This window comes from Nannobrachium achirus (assembly GCF_963921795.1).
Source record: "Nannobrachium achirus genome assembly, chromosome: 24".
Taxonomy (NCBI): Eukaryota; Metazoa; Chordata; class Actinopteri; order Myctophiformes; family Myctophidae; genus Nannobrachium; species Nannobrachium achirus.
In genome coordinates this window covers 18470896-18488919 of record NC_137831.1, presented here as the reverse complement: position 1 = coordinate 18488919, position 18024 = coordinate 18470896, and the positions used below count along the sequence as shown (strand labels likewise).

The 18024-nt window shown below is 42.7% G+C and overlaps 3 protein-coding genes across 3 annotated transcripts in view; 2 read left to right on the top strand and 1 right to left on the bottom strand.

The window, feature by feature from the left end:
- Positions 1 to 3252: 3252 nt before the first annotated feature.
- Positions 3253 to 5025, top strand: LOC308280121 (NEDD8 ultimate buster 1-like; the record flags this gene model as incomplete). The annotated part of the gene is made up of 1 exon (XM_080720384.1): positions 3253 to 5025. One exon carries the CDS (start codon positions 3253 to 3255, stop codon positions 5023 to 5025), a length of 1773 nt encoding a protein of 590 aa, XP_080576510.1.
- A 4771-nt stretch (positions 5026 to 9796) lies between these two features.
- mrpl19 (mitochondrial ribosomal protein L19) lies at positions 9797 to 10668 on the top strand. The gene has a single exon (XM_080720647.1). The coding sequence runs from the start codon at positions 9801 to 9803 to the stop codon at positions 10656 to 10658; it is 858 nt and encodes a 285-aa protein (XP_080576773.1). The 5' UTR covers positions 9797 to 9800; the 3' UTR covers positions 10659 to 10668.
- A 2814-nt stretch (positions 10669 to 13482) lies between these two features.
- Positions 13483 to 18024, bottom strand: part of LOC308280382 (protein-tyrosine kinase 2-beta-like) — a gene marked incomplete at its 5' end in the record, with an annotated part of 23702 nt that continues 19160 nt past the window's right edge. The window contains 7 exons of the mRNA XM_080720644.1: positions 13483 to 13948; positions 14639 to 14719; positions 15496 to 15630; positions 16285 to 16370; positions 16564 to 16576; positions 17056 to 17091; positions 17843 to 17947. Of these exons, the coding sequence (XP_080576770.1) occupies positions 13721 to 13948; positions 14639 to 14719; positions 15496 to 15630; positions 16285 to 16370; positions 16564 to 16576; positions 17056 to 17091; positions 17843 to 17947 (684 nt within the window). The 3' untranslated portion in view covers positions 13483 to 13720. The remainder of the gene's footprint in view (positions 13949 to 14638; positions 14720 to 15495; positions 15631 to 16284; positions 16371 to 16563; positions 16577 to 17055; positions 17092 to 17842; positions 17948 to 18024) is intronic.

Sequence of the window (18024 nt, the reverse complement as noted above, 5' to 3'; positions counted from 1 at the left end):
TGTATTTTGTAATTTGTATTTGGCTGGGATGGAAAAAAATGGATTTAATTTGTATCAAAATACTTTCAGGTCTAGTATTTTCTGTATTTGAAATACAAAATACTTTTTAATGTAATTTTATTCTCAAATCGACACATTTAAACGTTCACAAAGGTTTAAACTGTAGGGGGAAAGACACATTTTCTTTCAATCTAATTTGCTGGTGGTTTGTGTGTGTGTGATACAGCCATAGCACTTGACTTTGATTTGCTTCAAATGTAACGTGCATTATGATTACAATTTCGAATTACTTGCGCACAAGTACTGCGTTCATCTGCGTATGTATGTATGTATGTATGTAGGTTGGTAGGTAGGTAGGTAGCTGTGTGTGTTTAAGCACGTAGCACAATAAGGGACCAGCATTTCTGGCAATGTCATCATTAACAGCCAATGAGAGACCAGCATTCCTGGTGATGTCAGTGGTGATATCACTGGCATCGCCAGCAGAGTGCAGTTTTAGTTATTATTATAAGGCTGGCAGTGCAGTTTTGCGCTCTATGAAGTACTGACGCAGAGGCACCTGTGCATTCAGTCTCATGCCATTGTTCCTTTAGAAGATAACGGTAAAGTGGGTTCCAGACGATACGCGGTCACCGCCTCCTAGTAATTCATTTTCAATGAGAGGCGGGCGGGTATTTCTGCCGCGCAGCGAAGTTTTGAGGCAGCGAGGCGAGAAGTCTCGTGAAAATCCCCGCGAGCGTGCTCGTTTGTGCATGCGTACATGGGCAGTGAGAGATGGATTGTGTTCATCTTTGTAAAATACCGTGTGGCGTTTACTCACTGAGCGAGTGTGTTTGTGTCTCACCGCGGTGCGGTAACCGCTGACCCAAGCGGCAGCCGTAGCGGTGAGGAAGGCACTTCTGGCCTGAGCTCTCACACAGTGGCAAACATTTAGGCTGCCTGCTCAAGACAAACACCATAGTAGGTCAATTTAAGTGCCTTCCACACGATACGCGGTCACCGCTATGGCTGCAGCTTAGGTCAGCGGTTAACGCACTGCGGTGAGACACAAACACACTCGCTCAGTGAGTAAACGCTGTGCGGTATTTCACAAAGATGAACACAATCCATCTCTCGCTGCCCGCATACGCATGCACAAACGAGCACGCTCGTGGGGATTTCACAGGACCGCGCCCGCTCGCCTCGCCACCCCAAAACTTCTCTGCACGGCCAAAATAGCCGCCCGCCTCCCACTGAAAATTAATTACTGGAAGGCGGTGACCGCGTATCGTCTGGAAGGCACTTTATTCTTCGAAATTCTGACAGGCAATTAATTTAATACTTGGCAGTCAATCTATACAATTACTAATCATTGCATCAATTTTTATAAAAAGTATTTATGTATTTTCAAAATACAAAATACGTATTTGAATCTTAAATACATTTCTCTGGCCTGTATTTATATTTTGTATTTTGATACATTTTTTGACCCAGTATTTGTATTTTGTATCAAAATACTTTTCAATGTATTTTCGCCCATCTCTGAGTAGTAGTCACATCAACTACTCTACTACTAGGCCTACTTCACATGCAAATGGCTGAATAACTGGCTTAATAACCTATTTTGGTGTAGTGTGTAAAATAGCCCATAGAAAAAGGCAAATAATAATTATAATAATAATAAATAATGGTATCGAAAAGGGTATCTTATCGATTCCCAGGTATCGAAAAAGGTATCGTATCGATTCAAAGGTGAACAATACCCATCCCTAGTGATGAGGGTCTTGACAGCGAACTGCATTTGTCACCTCAGTTGCAGCATTAGGTGGAGAGTTGGATGTTGTAGTCAGAGACAATGTTTCGGATGGGTTTAGCTGACGGACACTAGCTGGGACCTGCCCTTGTCTTTATGTCACGTCAGTATTGCCGAACAACTGTTAGTCATGTACTTTACTTACACCTTTGAGGAATTTTAGTAATGTCATGTCACATTTTAAATATTTGTACGTCATGTGGGGGGGGGGGGGGGGGGGGGGGGGTTCCAAATGGACCCTTACAGGCCTGTAACTCTGAGGTCCTTGAATTTAAAAGGTTTGAGAACTTTTTCACTCCAGAATAGGGACACTATAGGTTCATGTGATTGAAATAACGAAACCATCCTCCTGCTCAGTTGCAGAACTAGGTGGAGGGGTGGTCTCCTAAGTTGTAGTCAGAGGGTGCTGGGTGCGACCGTCTTCCAGCTGCTTTCCAGCAAAGATGAGCCTTTGCTGGTCAGGGGGAATTCCTTCTTTATCCTGTATTTTGGCCTTAACATTCCCTATGTTATGACTTGGTTCAACTTCCAGGGTGATGGTCTTGCCAGTGATGGTCTTGACAATATCTGCATTCCTGTGCAGTTATAGATACAGGATAAACTAGTAAGACGCCTCAGGGCGACATATCGGACCAGTTACCCATATATGGAGATCCATGTACTGTATAGTACATCCCTTTTATGCCCATACATGGAGATCCCTGTCTGAACCGATATGGGCTGTCTTCCTCCATATAGTATATATATGGGCATTCCGATATGAAGTCCTGTTAGATATGGGCTTAATATTGATGATCAGGGATCTCCATATATGGGCATAAAAGGGATTATGTTAGAGTGGTTCCCATGACATCACAACATACAATATATTTTATGCCCACAGATATGGGCCACACAGATATGGGCCATGTCTTGGCCATCTGGCCAATAAGGCATCTGGGTCCTCTGCATATTGCTGGGGACCCAATGGAATGACATCCCCAATATGGAGATGTCATCAATATGATGTCATAGTACTGATGTCATAGTTTGGTTTGGACTTCATATTTGGGCATGAGTAACACAGACCTCTATGGGCATATACATAAGGGGTCATAGGCCCAAGTTTGCGTTGTTTAGCAACAGTTTCTGTTGTGTCTGACAGTGTCATGATGAAACATGTAATAAATTCTTAAGTAACTGTCAGATAAAACTGCTTTCAGTCTTGGCACGTATTTTGACAGAAAGACTTCCTATGACAATTAGTTCAGCCAATGCTGCTATCTTGACATAAGACAATACAGACAAAACAGTATTCGAGATTCAACAATCTGTATCTGTCCATCACATTACATTGTTACCTTGATCAAAGACAACAGCTATTCAAGATAAAATAAAATAAAAACACAATAAAACTTCGTCCATCAGACATAGTGATATAGAAATTTGTCTGTTGTTTTGAAAGTACGAAGCGCACGGAAATGGCGGATGAGAATCTTGAAGCGAAGCTGAGGACACTGCTGAGAGAGGAGAAGGTTCAGCTGTGGAGCTCTCCTTATACTGAAGAAGACACCCAGCCTGGACTCCAGCACATGCAGGAACTGGCTGAGCGCTATGCATCCCAGCTGTCTGTGGACGCGTTGGAGGCAGGGCACGCTCTGGAGCGGATCAGAGCGCAGGCAGTGCAGAGAGGACAAGGAAACCAAGCGTACAAAGAGACCAGTGTTGCTACGCTAGAACTGGTGCTGCCCAAAGAATTTAGGAAGGAAGGGAAAAAGAAACATTACCTGGAGACAAAACTGAACGTTTGGGCTCAGGACGTCATGGACATGATTGCAGACAAATACGGCATGAAAGACCTCAGACTGATTCTGAATGGGAAGACGCTGTCAGCGGACCTGCCTCTAGATTTACAGAAAGTAAGGAACAACAGCAAACTTATGGTGTTGAAGGTGAGCGAAGATGACAGGAAACAGCAGGTCTCCGAGGAGGAGACAAAAAAGAAACAGAAAGACGACCTCGAGAGAACAAGTAAAGGATTCGCGCTCCTGTCTGAGCTTCCCGATGATCCACACCGCACGCCGTTCGTGGAGATCGCCGACCAAAGAGGAAACCCTTTGAGAATCTCTGATCCCAATGAACAGAAAGCGTTGATCCTAGCCATGGGTCACAATGAGAAAGGTCGCGCTCTGATGAAGGCGAGGAAGTTTGACGATGCTCTTTGCCACCTGCTTCACGCTGACGAACATTTTAGCCAGTGCTGCTCGGCTCTGTTGAATCAAGTCGACAACTATGCCGTGCTGCAATTGGACATTGTCTGGTGTTACCGTGCTCTGGAGGCATGGTCCTGTCTGGAGGATGGGAAGCGCCGCCTTGAGAAGGCCGAGGCCTGTTTCACGCAGTGTTACGGAAAACAAAAAGACCGGCTGTTGTCGATCAAGGGCAGTAAGGAGAAAGAGGAGGTGTTGTTTCTCCGACTGTACCTCCTCCAGAGTTTGTTGTCGTACATCGATGGGAATGACACACTAGCCAGACAGAAACTACAGCAGGTGGAGTCGGCATACAGCCGCCTCACTGTTGACGAAGATAAGATGAACCAGCTGATGATTATAGGTTTCAGCGAGAGAGAGAGCAGACTTGCTCTCAGAGCCTGTCAGGGAGATACGGACCAGGCTGTCGTGCTGATTACCACCAGGAGACAGGAGGATATGGAGAAGAGCGACAAAGAGAAAGAAAAGTTCAGAGCTATTTCAGAAGGATTAAATCATCTGAAAACAATGGGTTTCTCCAGGAGAGATGCATCGAGGGCTCTTCATGAGGCAAACGGAGAGATAAACACAGCATGCAATATCCTCTTCGACTCTGGGGCCAGGCAGCGGGCAAACACAACTGAAGAGAAGGTGACAGAGTTGACAAATTTGGGTTTTCAGAGGGAGGGTTGTGAGGCGGCTCTGAAATTTGCGAATGGTGACCAGCCTAGAGCAGCTAGTCTGATGTTAGCGGCTCTGAAATTGACAAATGGTGACTTCCAGGCAGCAACTCAGCTGTTGGAAGAACATCAGGGCTTCCTGCCAAATCCGAATACAGACTCTCCGCCTGATCTTAATGATGACACATTCGAGATGGTTAACGAGGCCATGGATGCCATTCCTCGCCACGAGGAGGAATATCTGGACAACAACTTAGAGGAGGAGAAAGAACTCATCAACACCATCAACACATACCTGAACACTAAGTGCAATAAGGTCGTTTAATACAAAATGGCCCTGTGCTCTCCACCAGGGGAGATTGTTTTTGTCCCAGTCAACATTGAGAATGTCAAAGCCAAGATCCAAGACAAGGCAGGAATTCCCCCTGACCAACAGAGACTTATCTTTGCTGGCAAGCAACTGGAAGATGGACGCACCCTTTCTGACTACAACATCCAGAAAGAATCCACCCTCCATCTTGTGCTTTGTCTGAGGGGAGGAATGCAGATCTTTGTCAAGACCCTTACTGGCAAGACCATCACCTTGGAGTTTGAGGCAAGTGATAACATTGAGAATGTCAAAGCCAAGATCCAAGACAAGGAAGGAATTCCCCCTGACCAACAGAGACTGATCTTCGCGGGCAAGCAACTGGAAGATGGACGCACCCTTTCTGACTACAACATCCACAAAGAATCCACCCTCCACCTTGTGCTGCGTCTGATGGGAGGAATGCAGATCTTCGTCAAGACTCTCACTGGCAAGACCATCACCTTGGAGGTTGAGGCAAGTGATAACATTGAGAAAAAGATCCAAGACAAGGAATTCCCCCTGACCAACAGAGACTGATCTTCGCCAGCAAGCAACTGGAAGATGGACGCACCCTTTCTGACTACAACATCAAGAAAGAATCCGCCCTCCACCTTGTGCTGCGTCTGAGGGGAGGAATGCAGATCTTTGTCAAGACCCTCGCTGATAAGACCATCACCCTGGAAGTTGAACCAAGTGATGGCCAACATTCAGGACAAAGACAGGAGAGGGCCTAATACAGAGACCTGGGGGTCTGGGGTCAACCAAGTGGTTAAATGTTTTTTTTTCTCTCTATTTTTGTGATATTGTCTACATCTGTGGTTCTCAAACTTTTTAAATTCAAGAACCCCCTTAACTCTAAGAGACCTGTTTGGAACACCACTTTGAGGACCACTGGTCCATGACGTACAAATATTTAAAATGTGACATGACTAAAATGACTCAAAGTACATGACTAGGCACTAGGACAGTGGTTCGACAGGGCAGGTCCCAGTGTCCATCAGCTAAACCCATCTGAAACATTGTCTCTGACAACATCCAAAAGAAGACCACTCCACCTAATGCTGTGACTGAGGCAACGAATGCAGTCCGCTGTCAAGAGAGCCAAGTCATACCATAGCACCTGAGAATGTCAACGCCCAAATTCAGGACAAAGAAGGAATTCCCTCTGACCAGCCACAGAGGGTGATCTTCGCTGGTAAAGTGGAGTGTCCCAATGCCCGTCAGTGAGGAACCACCTCGTGATGTCTTAATGTGGTGATGCAGATTGTTTTGCAGGAAGGAAATACAACAGTCCCAAATAAAAACAAGACAGTCACTTTAACACCAACTCCAGACATACAAAAACAAAACAAATACACTGAAATAACATCCTAAAAACAATAGTAGTATAATATTATTAGCGGTAGTAGCATTAGTAACCCCTACATTAAAAAATAACCACACCCAGTGTGAAGTGAGTGGTGCTATTCATATGAGTTCATTTCATTAAGCGTCCGCGAAGCTTGGCCAATATGAACCTGGGCGTGCATACACCAACTGACCAATCACAGTTCGGACAGACGTGGAACAAACAGACAAAGCCAGATGTAGGAGTGGTTGGCACTGCTCAAAAATAAAAATAACAAAAGCAGGGCTATTGTTGACACACAACAGCCTAAAAAAGAGCGATACAACATTAAACAATACAAAATCAGTGGTCCACCTCCTCTCCTCTTGCTGTGACCTTGCCGTGGAGGAGAGGCTTGAGTGACTCAGTGATCCCGGGTCCAATGCCAGAGGACGTTCAAACTCCTGACAGGTTGAACCATACCGGATTGGCCCCAGGTGAGAGTCCAGACAAACAACAGCAACGTTTCACTGAGGGAGATTGTCTTAATGCCCATTCATGAAGTTCACCAGCCCTGTAGAGCTAGAGCGCCTGCTTGAGTACAATGGTTTTGGGGTGCAGGCACTATGCATTTCTAATGTTTCTGTGTATTTTGTGAAAAAGCTGTAAAGAACACAATAGAGAGCAGGGGTGGCCTTAGTAATCTGGAGGCCCGTTTCAAGAGCCATTGATGACGTCACCGCCAGCGCACCCAGGCCACAGTAGCCATGCAACAATTGCACACAGAAGTTGACTTATAGTCAATGACTGCCTGCTATTTATATATTATTATTATATCACTACATAATGTTATAGCATTGACCTAAATGGCGTTATATTAACAAGGTTATATGATTATTAAAAAGTGTTATACGTGTGTTGCAAGTTGAACAAGGCTTGCTGGCTAGCTCTTGAAGGCCCCTTGGTGGCTGAGGCCCGTTTCAATTGAAACTGGTGTAACATAGCTAAGGCCTCCCCTGATAGAGAGATAAAGAAGACAGGAGCATATAGGCTGTGTCAGTTAATTGTGGAAAAAGTTTAAAAAAAAGTATTACACTGTCATTTCCGTGTGTCTGCTCCACAACTGCGGTGAAGTTGCTGTAACATTCTAAACTGTGATCCTGCAGGTTCTTCTTTAGCTTTAAGTCTCATTAGCTCAGAGGCACACTTTAGAACTAAAGAAGTAAAAAAAAAAGCCTGTAAAGTCTCTGGTATACGTTTGGATAACGGAGTGATGTTTTCTGCAGTGAGCTGTCAGCTCATGCGTCCTCCTGGACATTCTTCTGCTGTTCTCCCTGTGTGGAAGTCGGGACATAGGTGCACTGCTGGAGAGGGGCTCTGAACAATTTCATCAACACAAACACTCGTCACATAAAAGGTACCTTTAGTTTATTTTCCTTGCTCAGGAGAGTGAAGGGGCCATCCGCTTCAGGCCGATTTGTACCCGAGCATCGTTTATTGGCCTGCAGCCAGGGCATTGTTTTTGAAGCGGTGAAAGCCGCTTCCAAGGAGTGGCTTTGTGTGTCCCATGTCCATATATGGTCATTTCAGTCCAGAATGAACAGGTTTTATCAAAAACAAAATGTGTGTCCCATGTCCATATATGGTCATTTCAGTCCAGAATGAACAGGTTTTATCAAAAACAAAATGTCTGTCACCTCATGTCCATATATGGTCATTTCAGTCCATGATTGTCTGATGATTGGATACTTTGAGGATTGGTCAAGCTTCACATGACAATTCGGCCCTCCAGATAAAATCATTCATTCATTCAGAACATAAAGAATGTATAGATCACAGAGTTCATAACTCTAGAACACATAGAATAAAAGTTCACCGCTTCACTTCGAACCGAGGTTTGATTTTTATATTTAATTCTTCATTGTTGCTTGTTGGTATGTAAGGTGTCAACTGTGAAAGGTTGTGGGCCCACATAGGTATTCTTGGGTTATTTATTGAAGTGATCCATGGGATATTGCATGTTTTCTGGGTATTTAAATAATGGAAGCATTCACTTAGCCTATATTTACCTAGTAAACTTAAAGGGTTACAATATTTATCTTAAGTTACCTCTAATTACCTAGAAGAAAGAGGAGTTAATGTACAGTAGAAAAGGGGCTGTGAATTTAACAAAACAACTCGGGACACAGCCTCTATTCATTAGTAGTGCAGGAGTGCTACATCAGGATACATTGGCAACTAAAGAAAGCTCTCGGGAGGTAGGTAAATACTAATTGCAATGTTTTTAAGGTGTATACTGGAGTTAAATTGAGCTAATATCACATAGACCTATTGTGTAGTACAGAAATCAGTGACTATATAGGAGAAGACGACCGTTTTCACGTTCACTTTCTTGTATATTCCGTGGCAAACATGTCCTTTGTAATGCATTTTGACTAAGTGTTCATATTCTTCAACAATAATTAATATTGACTATTGGCAAGTCTACCAAATTCTATTAAACTAAAAGCAGAAGGCAAGATCCACAAGAGCCCATCTTGTTTCTTAGTGTGTGTATGAACATAATGCAGTGTGTCTCCTTTTGAACAGTTCAACTTCAAAAGCTGAATGGAGTCCAAGGATCATCTCACCCAGTTATACGACATCTACATGTATTCAAAGACGTTTGGGCGACTAATGCTTGGACTACTGCTTTTCCATGAACAACTTAGACACGTGTTACTGCTGCAGCCATGTGCTCAAGCCGGGTGGCTCGCTCTCACCACTAGTGGTCCCTTTTATGCCCATACTGTATATGGAGATCCCTGTCCCGATGTCATCAATATTAAGCGCATATATGGGAATGCCCATATTTGGCAATGCCCATTATGGACGCTACATATATATGGCCAAGACATAATTTGTTTGCAAATCAAGACTGCTGCTGACTATCGTCACCTGGATCTCCATATATGAAGATCACGATACTGACCTCATCACCTAGATCTCCATATATGTAGCTGGTTATTACCTCTACATCTGATCTTAGGACTCCATATATGGATATAGCTGACCTGTTCTGACATGACTCGACCAGCTCAGCAGAAGGGTATGCATGCCAAAGCAGCCATGTTCATGCACCCATGTGTGCGACCTCACCCTTTAAGGCTAGGTTGCTCCTCACCCTTAGGGCTTCTTACTTTCTTACTGGTTATTATTATTATAAAATATTTGTACAGTTGGATGGTGTTCCCATTGCAGTAGCCAACACATAAGCATAAATATGTACTCCAACAGGCACTATACAGATATATAAACACTATAAATATGCATGTACTATAACACATTGTGTCATCATTTCTTCTACATAGAGATGGAATGTGTGCAGAAACACATGGGAGGAAGCAATAGCAACATGTGATGATACAATAACACAAGGTCAATCATGGCAGTCTGCACAAAGAAGCTGGACGTAATGTCAGCACAAAGATTATTACGAAACCTCAGAATACACGAAAGGTTCCTGTCTACGTCTGTAGCTCGCTTGGCTGTGGGCAGTGGTGATGGGGGTCCACCACCCAGATTCATGCCTCCCCCTAAACCTGTCATCATAGACAAAACACAAACAGAGTCATCCCTCCGAAATTTTCTGAGTCCAGAGTTTATCCCTGCTCGTGCGAGAACGGATCCTTTCAAATTCCGCATGGAGAGGAAAGATATGATCCGCCGGAGGAAAGTACTGAACATTCCTGAGTTCTACGTGGGAAGTATCCTAGCTGTGAACATGGCTGATCCACACGCCAGTGGGAAAACCAACCGCTTTGTGGGAATCTGCACCAAGAGGAGTGGCAAGGGACTGGGAGCCACATTTGTTCTTAGGAAGATAATTGATGGCCAAGGTGTGGAGATCTGCTATGAGTTGTACAACCCTCGGATCCAGCAGATCGAACTGCTGAAGCTGGAGAAGAGGCTGGATGATGATCTGATGTACCTTAAAGACGCGCTGCCCGAGTACAGCACCGTAGACCCGGACATGAAGCCTGTGCCCTTCTCCCCTACAGGAGAAGTGCCCGTCAACAAGATCAAGGTGAGGATGCGCCCGAAGCCGTGGTCCAAGCGTTGGGAGCGTCCCAAGTTCAACATCCAGGGCATCCGCTTTGACCTGGCCCTGACCCCCGAGCAGATGGAGCACGCCCAGAAGTGGGCCCGACCCTGGGTGGAGTACGACATGCTGAGGGAGTACGACACCTCCAAGCTGGAGGAGGACATCCTCAAAGAGGTGACACAGGAAATGAACAAATGATTTTTCTTTTTTTGAAGCGGTGAAAGCCGCTTCCAAGGAGTGGCTTTGTGTGTCCCGTTCATGTCCATATATGGTCATTTCAGTCCAGAATGAACAGGTTTTATCTGTCCGTAAATGTGTGTCCCCTCATGTCCATATATGGTCATTTCAGTCCAGAATGAACAGGTTTTATCTATCCGTAAATGTGTGTCCCATGTGTGTCCCCTCATGTCCATATATGGTCATTTCAGTCCAGAATGAACAGGTTTTATCTGTCCTGTACGTCCAGAATGTGTGTGTAGTGTCCGTCCCGGTCTGATGATTGGATGATTAAAAATGTCCAATGAGACCATACTTTGACGATTGGTCAAGCTTCACATGAGAATTCGGCCCTCCAGATAAAATCATTAATTCATTCAGAATTCAGAATTCTTAAGCTCTAGAACACAGAATAAAAGTTCACCGCTTCACTTCAAACCGAGGTTTGATTTTTGAGCGGTGCTAACCGCTCCTATAGACCGCTTTTTTACCAAAACTATGATGTCACAAATGATGATGACATGAGTTCGCTAGACCAATGAAACACTTCGATTCTGTTGATCTGTCCATGATGTCATAGTCACAGAGGCACCCGATTGGTTAACCCTGATTTAGAACGCGTTTAGGCCGCGTAAAATACGTCATAACGCGTTTAGGCTGCGTAAAATACGTCATAACGCGTTTAGGCCGCGTAAAATACGTCATAAAAAATTATTGAGCGGTGCTAACCTTGAATTTCAAAATTGTATTAGATGAATATCACTTATATGCGATAAAATAACCACACTTTTAGACAGACTGTGGAAAATCTTACAGGTTATAAATGATAGGCAGCTAATACAAGTTTAAAATACAAATGAACAGACTTTGAAAAACTAAAATATTCATCTTCTGGCCTCTTCTCGCCTCTCTGGAGGCCTCTCTGGAAGTAAATAAGGTCACTTATCATTACACTACGACACTCCTACAAGTTACAATCCGTAGCTTGGTCAACTAACTGATGAGAAATGACGATAAAGACTTATATAGTCTGAGCAGACCTCTAGACTGACATCATACACAACAAAAACAATATTGCCATGCATGCCTATCAACACTGATTCGCGCAGGAATTAGTTTGCACCGCTTACTTCGCACGGGTGCGATTTTTTTAAACACACCTGCTCTCGTGCTGCATATTATGGACAAGGTCAATCTTTATGGACCAATAGGCAATAGCAAAAAAGTACTCATTATGCAGAATCTCCCATTTCACAAGTTTTCCAATGAATAATATGTAGAAAAATTAATCATTTGAAAATAACAGATCTACAAGCTCATAATGCAGAGCGGTTATTTTCAAATGGCAGAAATGTATATAGGGTTTAAGTCATTTGTAATCATAATCAAAATCTACAAAGTAACTAAAATTAGACAGTCTTTTGAACGGCTCTTTGAAAGGAACGGATCCCAGAGATCCAGCTCACTTCAATGAACCATAAATCCCATCTCTACTTCCGGGTGAAAGTGCCGAAGGACCAGACCGCCCCCTGGTGGAGAAGGTGTGCAACTGTCACTGATAGATAGAGAAAGAGTAGCTCTGTTGGACCAGAGCTAGAGAAAGAGATGCATCTCAGTATGTCATGGCTTCATTAATATCCTTCAATTTCAAAAGGTTGAAATTCACAGCATTACATCATTATTCTCTTCAGTTCAACAGTCATCTGGACATTCTTCTCCCATGAGCTCTAATAGTTTGGTATTTATGTGAAAAAATACATTTTGACAATAATGTCAATAATGTCCACCACTTGACTGGCCCCCTGACAGTGCTTGCATCAGCACCACGGGTGCCAGGGCTTTTAGCTGTACTGCACCCAGACTCTGGAACTCCTTACCCCCTCACATCCGACAGTCTGACTCCATAACCACTTTCAAATCCCAACTCAAAACTCACCTGTTCAAATTGGCTTACTCACTCTAACATACCCACATCACCCTTTTATCTGTATACCTACCCTCACCCCTCCTTTACTATTGATTTTGATATATTGATGTATTATTTTGTTCTATTTCAGTGTTTCATTTTTATTTTTATTGCTTTTTGATATATTGTGTATTCTGTTGTTGACACGTTGATGTATGCTTTGCCTGTTTTTAATGACTGTCCTTTGGAATTGTACGGCGACCTTGAGTGTCCTGAAAGGCGCCTTTAAATAAAATGCATTATTATTATTATTATTACCACAGGGGCTTTTAAGCCGTGACATCATTTTGTAGGCAGAGGAGAATCTGCCCCCAGAGCATTTTCTGTCCCTCGCTATTTCAAAAAACAACGACTAAAAAATAACGACTAAAGTATAATTCTAACACTTTCCTTTCAACAACAAAGAGAAGAAAAATGTGTAAATAGTAAAAATAGTAAAAAGATTCACGGAAACTGGGGGCAGAAATTCTCCTCTGCCTACAAAATGATGTCATACTTAACAGCCCCAGATGTCATGGTTGAAAGGTGTACACTATCTTTCTATTAGAGTTAGTGGGGGAATGTCATTTGTTTTTCACATGGTTAAAACAGAATAACGCAGCAGTGTTATCACCAACTCATGTGGAAAATGAAGGGAACACACTTTAATAGCAACATGCAACCACAGGAAATAAAATGATTGTCAGAACATGCGCTTACTGTGGGTCCAACACAAGCGTGTTTTTCCTTTTCTTTCTTTATTTTTAAATATTTATTTTATTGAGCATATTATAATTGACAATAAAGAGTATCACAATAGTTCTCTTTGAGTTCTCTCATGTGCAAGACTTAGGGAAAGATCACATACACAGAGTACATGAAGTCCGTACTGTAGCCCCCTCCACCAAAGGCAGCACTGGCTCAAGGGCAAACAGGTATCACTTCTCCTTCTCAATAAAGAAAATACAAAATAAGAAATTCACACACTCAAAATATTTTGTTCCTGGGACCCCCAGAAGCAAAGATTTGAGTTAAGAATTTTCACTCTAAATTTGGGTCTAGCCTTGAGCTAGATGCAGAATAGATAGGCCTACACGCGTCAATACCGGTCATTCTCTGGCATGGGCTTGGCCAGGTGGGCTCTGACGCGCGCCTGGTCCACGGAGTCCAGGAGGTTCTTGGAGTCCAGGGCCAGGGTGTGGGCGGCCGCCAGCATCTGCCTCTGGCACTCGTCCTTCAGGGAGGTCACAGAGTTCTGCTGGGCCAGTCGCATCTTGCTGATCAGCTCCGCCAAGTCCTTGTTCAGCAGCCGCTGTGTTCCCTCGATCTAGAGAGAGAGCGTACATAACAGTGGCGTCAGTTCAGAAAAAGCTAAGGTATGGCAACATGACTGGTGTCACCAGTCATGTAGCAACAGGCATGTAGCAGCCTGGAACGGTTGTTCAAGTGCAGCTAAACTTGGCATGTTAGTAAACGTGCCACAATTAACAATGATGCATTGCACCTGTGCAGCTGAAATGCGGAACCTGGGAATATACCATCTTGTCAATATTGGGAGAATACAAGTGTGGAGAATATAATTATAATACCTTGTTAAAGTGACCATTTTGTTAAATGTTGCATTAGTTATTTTACTGCAATTTAACAGCATAATAACCAGCGCAGATAGACAAAGAGACATTCATGGATTTATATTTAAAAGTAACTTTTATTTTCCCCCGACCCAGGGTATGGCAGCTGCATACCCCTGCCGTACCCAATTGACGCCCCTGGTACATAATCTGTCAGTAACTTCTTTGTATATTTTAGGTTATGTGTCATATCTGCTGTGTGCAATTTCAAAGCCGAAAAGCCAAAAATAAATGTAATTGTCAACAACAAAAACACAATTAAAATCATTATTCGCAATTATTTGAGTGACAATTAATTGTCATGTAAACTGTCATAATCGTGACAGCACACTCTCATTTGGTTTCTATCTTCTCGGTTTGTTTTGAGTAGAGTAGGAGGAGCCTACCTCTGTCTTGACGGAGCCGTGCAGAGTGGGAAGGATCTCCTCCACGCTTTTTATCAGACTACGAAGAGTCAAGCCCACCTCCTAGCGATAATGATAATATAAACTTTATTTGCATAGCACCCTTCATGACATGAAACGCAGCTCAAAGTGCTTTACAGAGCAAAAATGAAGCACAAGTGCTTAAAGGGGAAGACCACCCATTTTCAATATTGAACTATGTCATTAATATACCTTAGAGGAGTTGTGTGGAAATAGAAAACAAGTTCCCCCCCTTCTGTGTTGTCTAGAACTGGAAGATTGATTTTGGGGTTTGTATTGTTAAGTACTGTGTGATCAGTACTTTACAATACAAACCCCAAAATCAATCCTCCAGTTCTAGGCAACACAGAAGGGGGGAACTTTCTTTTATTTCCACACAACTCCTCGAAAGGTATATTAATGATATAGTTCAATATTGAAAATGGGTGGTCTTCCCCTTTAATAGTAAAAGTACAAATGATTAACAATAAAGCAGAAAAGAGAAGAAAAGTAAAAACATTAAACAACATTATTATTATTTCTTTTTTCAAAAGGCAGTGAGTCAAGCAAAAATAAAACAGTGCGGGCATGAATAACAGCACAGATATTTAAAAATCTGCGTGCGAGTGAAGAAATAGTCAGGAGGAGTCTAATCATAATCATTTAAACGAACAACAGTTTTTTGCACAAAACAATATTTTTTCTTAAATTGTAATTGGGACTCTCACAAGTATACTACACACACACACACACACACACACACACACACACACACACACACACACACACACACACACACACACACACACACACACACACACACACACACACACACTTACTTTGACAGCACTGGGGTACTCGGAGGCAGTGAGCGTGTTGACCTGGTTCTTCAGGTGGACCACGCCCCTGACCAGTGCCATGACGTTGGTGTACACCAGGTCCCCTGACCTGTCCAGCTCCGCCGTGGCCAGCGGCTGCAACAACAACATGACATCTGCTCGTCAACCAAAAAACTGTTCAAAAATAGCAGCCGTGTAAGCTCGAAGAGTGACACGGCGTGACGCGCTGTGAGCTTGTATAACTGCTATTCTTTTCTATGACAGTAATTCAAGGACCCCCAGTTTGATACGATTTTAATCTCTGGGACCCCAATCTACATGGCAAAATCCTTAGGGCTGTATTTTGATTGTCTTAAAGTACCAGCTCTTATGCCTTAACTTAAAGGCCTGTCCGACCACCAAACATTTCGTCGGAGTGTTCCGACTTTCCGATGTGCAGCTCTCCGAACTCTAAAGGCTTGTCCATACTTTAACCGAAACCACCGTTTTCGGTCAAAAGGTCCGGTTCGACTACAAAATTGCGTCACTCGCAACTTCTGAAAAGCATTAGACCGAATAAGAGTTCAGAAATTTGCACGTCGGAAAGTCCAACTCATCGAACATTACGGAGAAAGTATGGACAGGCCTTAATTCGGGCAATACTTTTCAGAAGATGCAACGTTATTTTGTAGTTGAACCGGACCTTTCCGACGAAAAGTCGGAAGCTAATTTCCAGAGACATAAACATCTTGTCATCTTGTCTCAAAACAATGTGTATGGTGCAATGGAGGGGGCAGGTGGTACCCGTACCTGTACACTGGAGGGGGCAGGTGGTACCTGTGCCTGTGCGACTGTGGAGAGTTGTCGCTTCATGGGAGGTTTCTCTGGAGGAGGACCTGAGACAGAGAGAGAGAGAGAGAGAGAGAGAGAGAGAGAGAGAGAGAGAGAGAGAGAGAGAGAGAGAGAGAGATTGGGAGAAGAGAAATGCTTGTGCCTGCTCTTTTAGGTCTTGTTTTATTTTTTATTTTTTATCATGCAATCCAGTATAGGAGCCTAGAGAATATATTTATTTTTTTATTATCTACTCACCATGTTCCTCTTTCTTTTCATGGGGCAGCAAACAGAACCAGGAGAGCAAAGGGAAGGGTGTCAAAGAGTGTTAAAGTTATAAAAAATATCCATGTTTAAGTTTAATATTGTATTATTATTATTTATTTTGTAAGATAGTTTTATTTAGACAACATGTAATGTCACAAGATTTGGAAAAAGACAAGAACAACAACGACACAACCCCAGATACAGTACAAGTTCCATCCTTACATTTGTATGATTAACAACATACATAATACAATATCGCATTTTGTTACAAGGGCGCAGTGATAAAAGGACCCCATATTTTCTCATACTGTATGTTGCTGGTTTCCTCCTGGCGTTATACAGTACAAGATCATTTCAGGAGTACAATAGGAAGTCAATTCGTTCAACCAATGTCTTTGAGATGGAGGATTTTCAGCCTTCCAGTTAATATTGTATTTTTACTTCTAACATCAAACATTAAGTCACACTATGCAGCCAACATACCTTGATGCTATCTGAATCCTGTTGCATAACGGGATCCTGCAGAGAAGCACAATGTCAAATCACAGGTTTTAAAGGATTTAGAGGAATGTGTGACTCACGTTATACTTGACATTACCACTTTTACAAAGCATACTGTAGTTAAAGGAGCTATAGTCAACTTTTTCATTGTAGGGCCGACACTTTGTATACATCCTAGTCTATAGACTAGAATGTAAACAAAGTGTCGGTCTGACAATGGCCAAAATGATTATTTTATCTAAATTTTGCGCTTTTTGTGGTCATTTTTGAATAGAAACATATTTCTATTCACACATATTTTTTTATAAAATATTTTAGAAACATTATTTTTATTTTAGCATCCGTTTTTAAGAAAAAGTTGACTATAGCTCCTTTAAATTCTCTAGGAAACCAATGATGGATTCTATTCATTTCAATAAGGTATGAACATCCAAAAACAGCTTATAGAGATAAGCTTGAAATAGCTAATAATAGTTTTTTTTTTAAATGTTATGTTATCATTGTGTTTTAATGCATTTGAATGCACAAACTGATACGAAAAGTCTAGCCTAAACTGAAACATCCATGACTTATCAAGCACGCAATCATGTTCAACCATCATTGACACAACTATTCACACAAGTTTGGTGATGTATTAATAATAAACGTGTTAAGGGGGACATGATCTGTATTTATATTTACAGTATGGCTGATGCTGTGAATAGAAAATGAGTTGCATTGATGTGGGCTTGCTCCCTTTAGTTAATGTGTATTTCTATGTGACTGTCACCAGTTGTCTCTCTTCGCGTTCCAGCCATTCCTTGTCTCGCTGCATCTCCTGTCTCTGTCTCCACAGGGTCTCCTCCACGCTCTCCGTCTCTCTCTCCTCTCTCCCCTGCACCACAACACATAATAACATGTCATTCTGATTGTGACTGATTAGAACAGGGGTTCTCAAACCTTTTTAGGCCG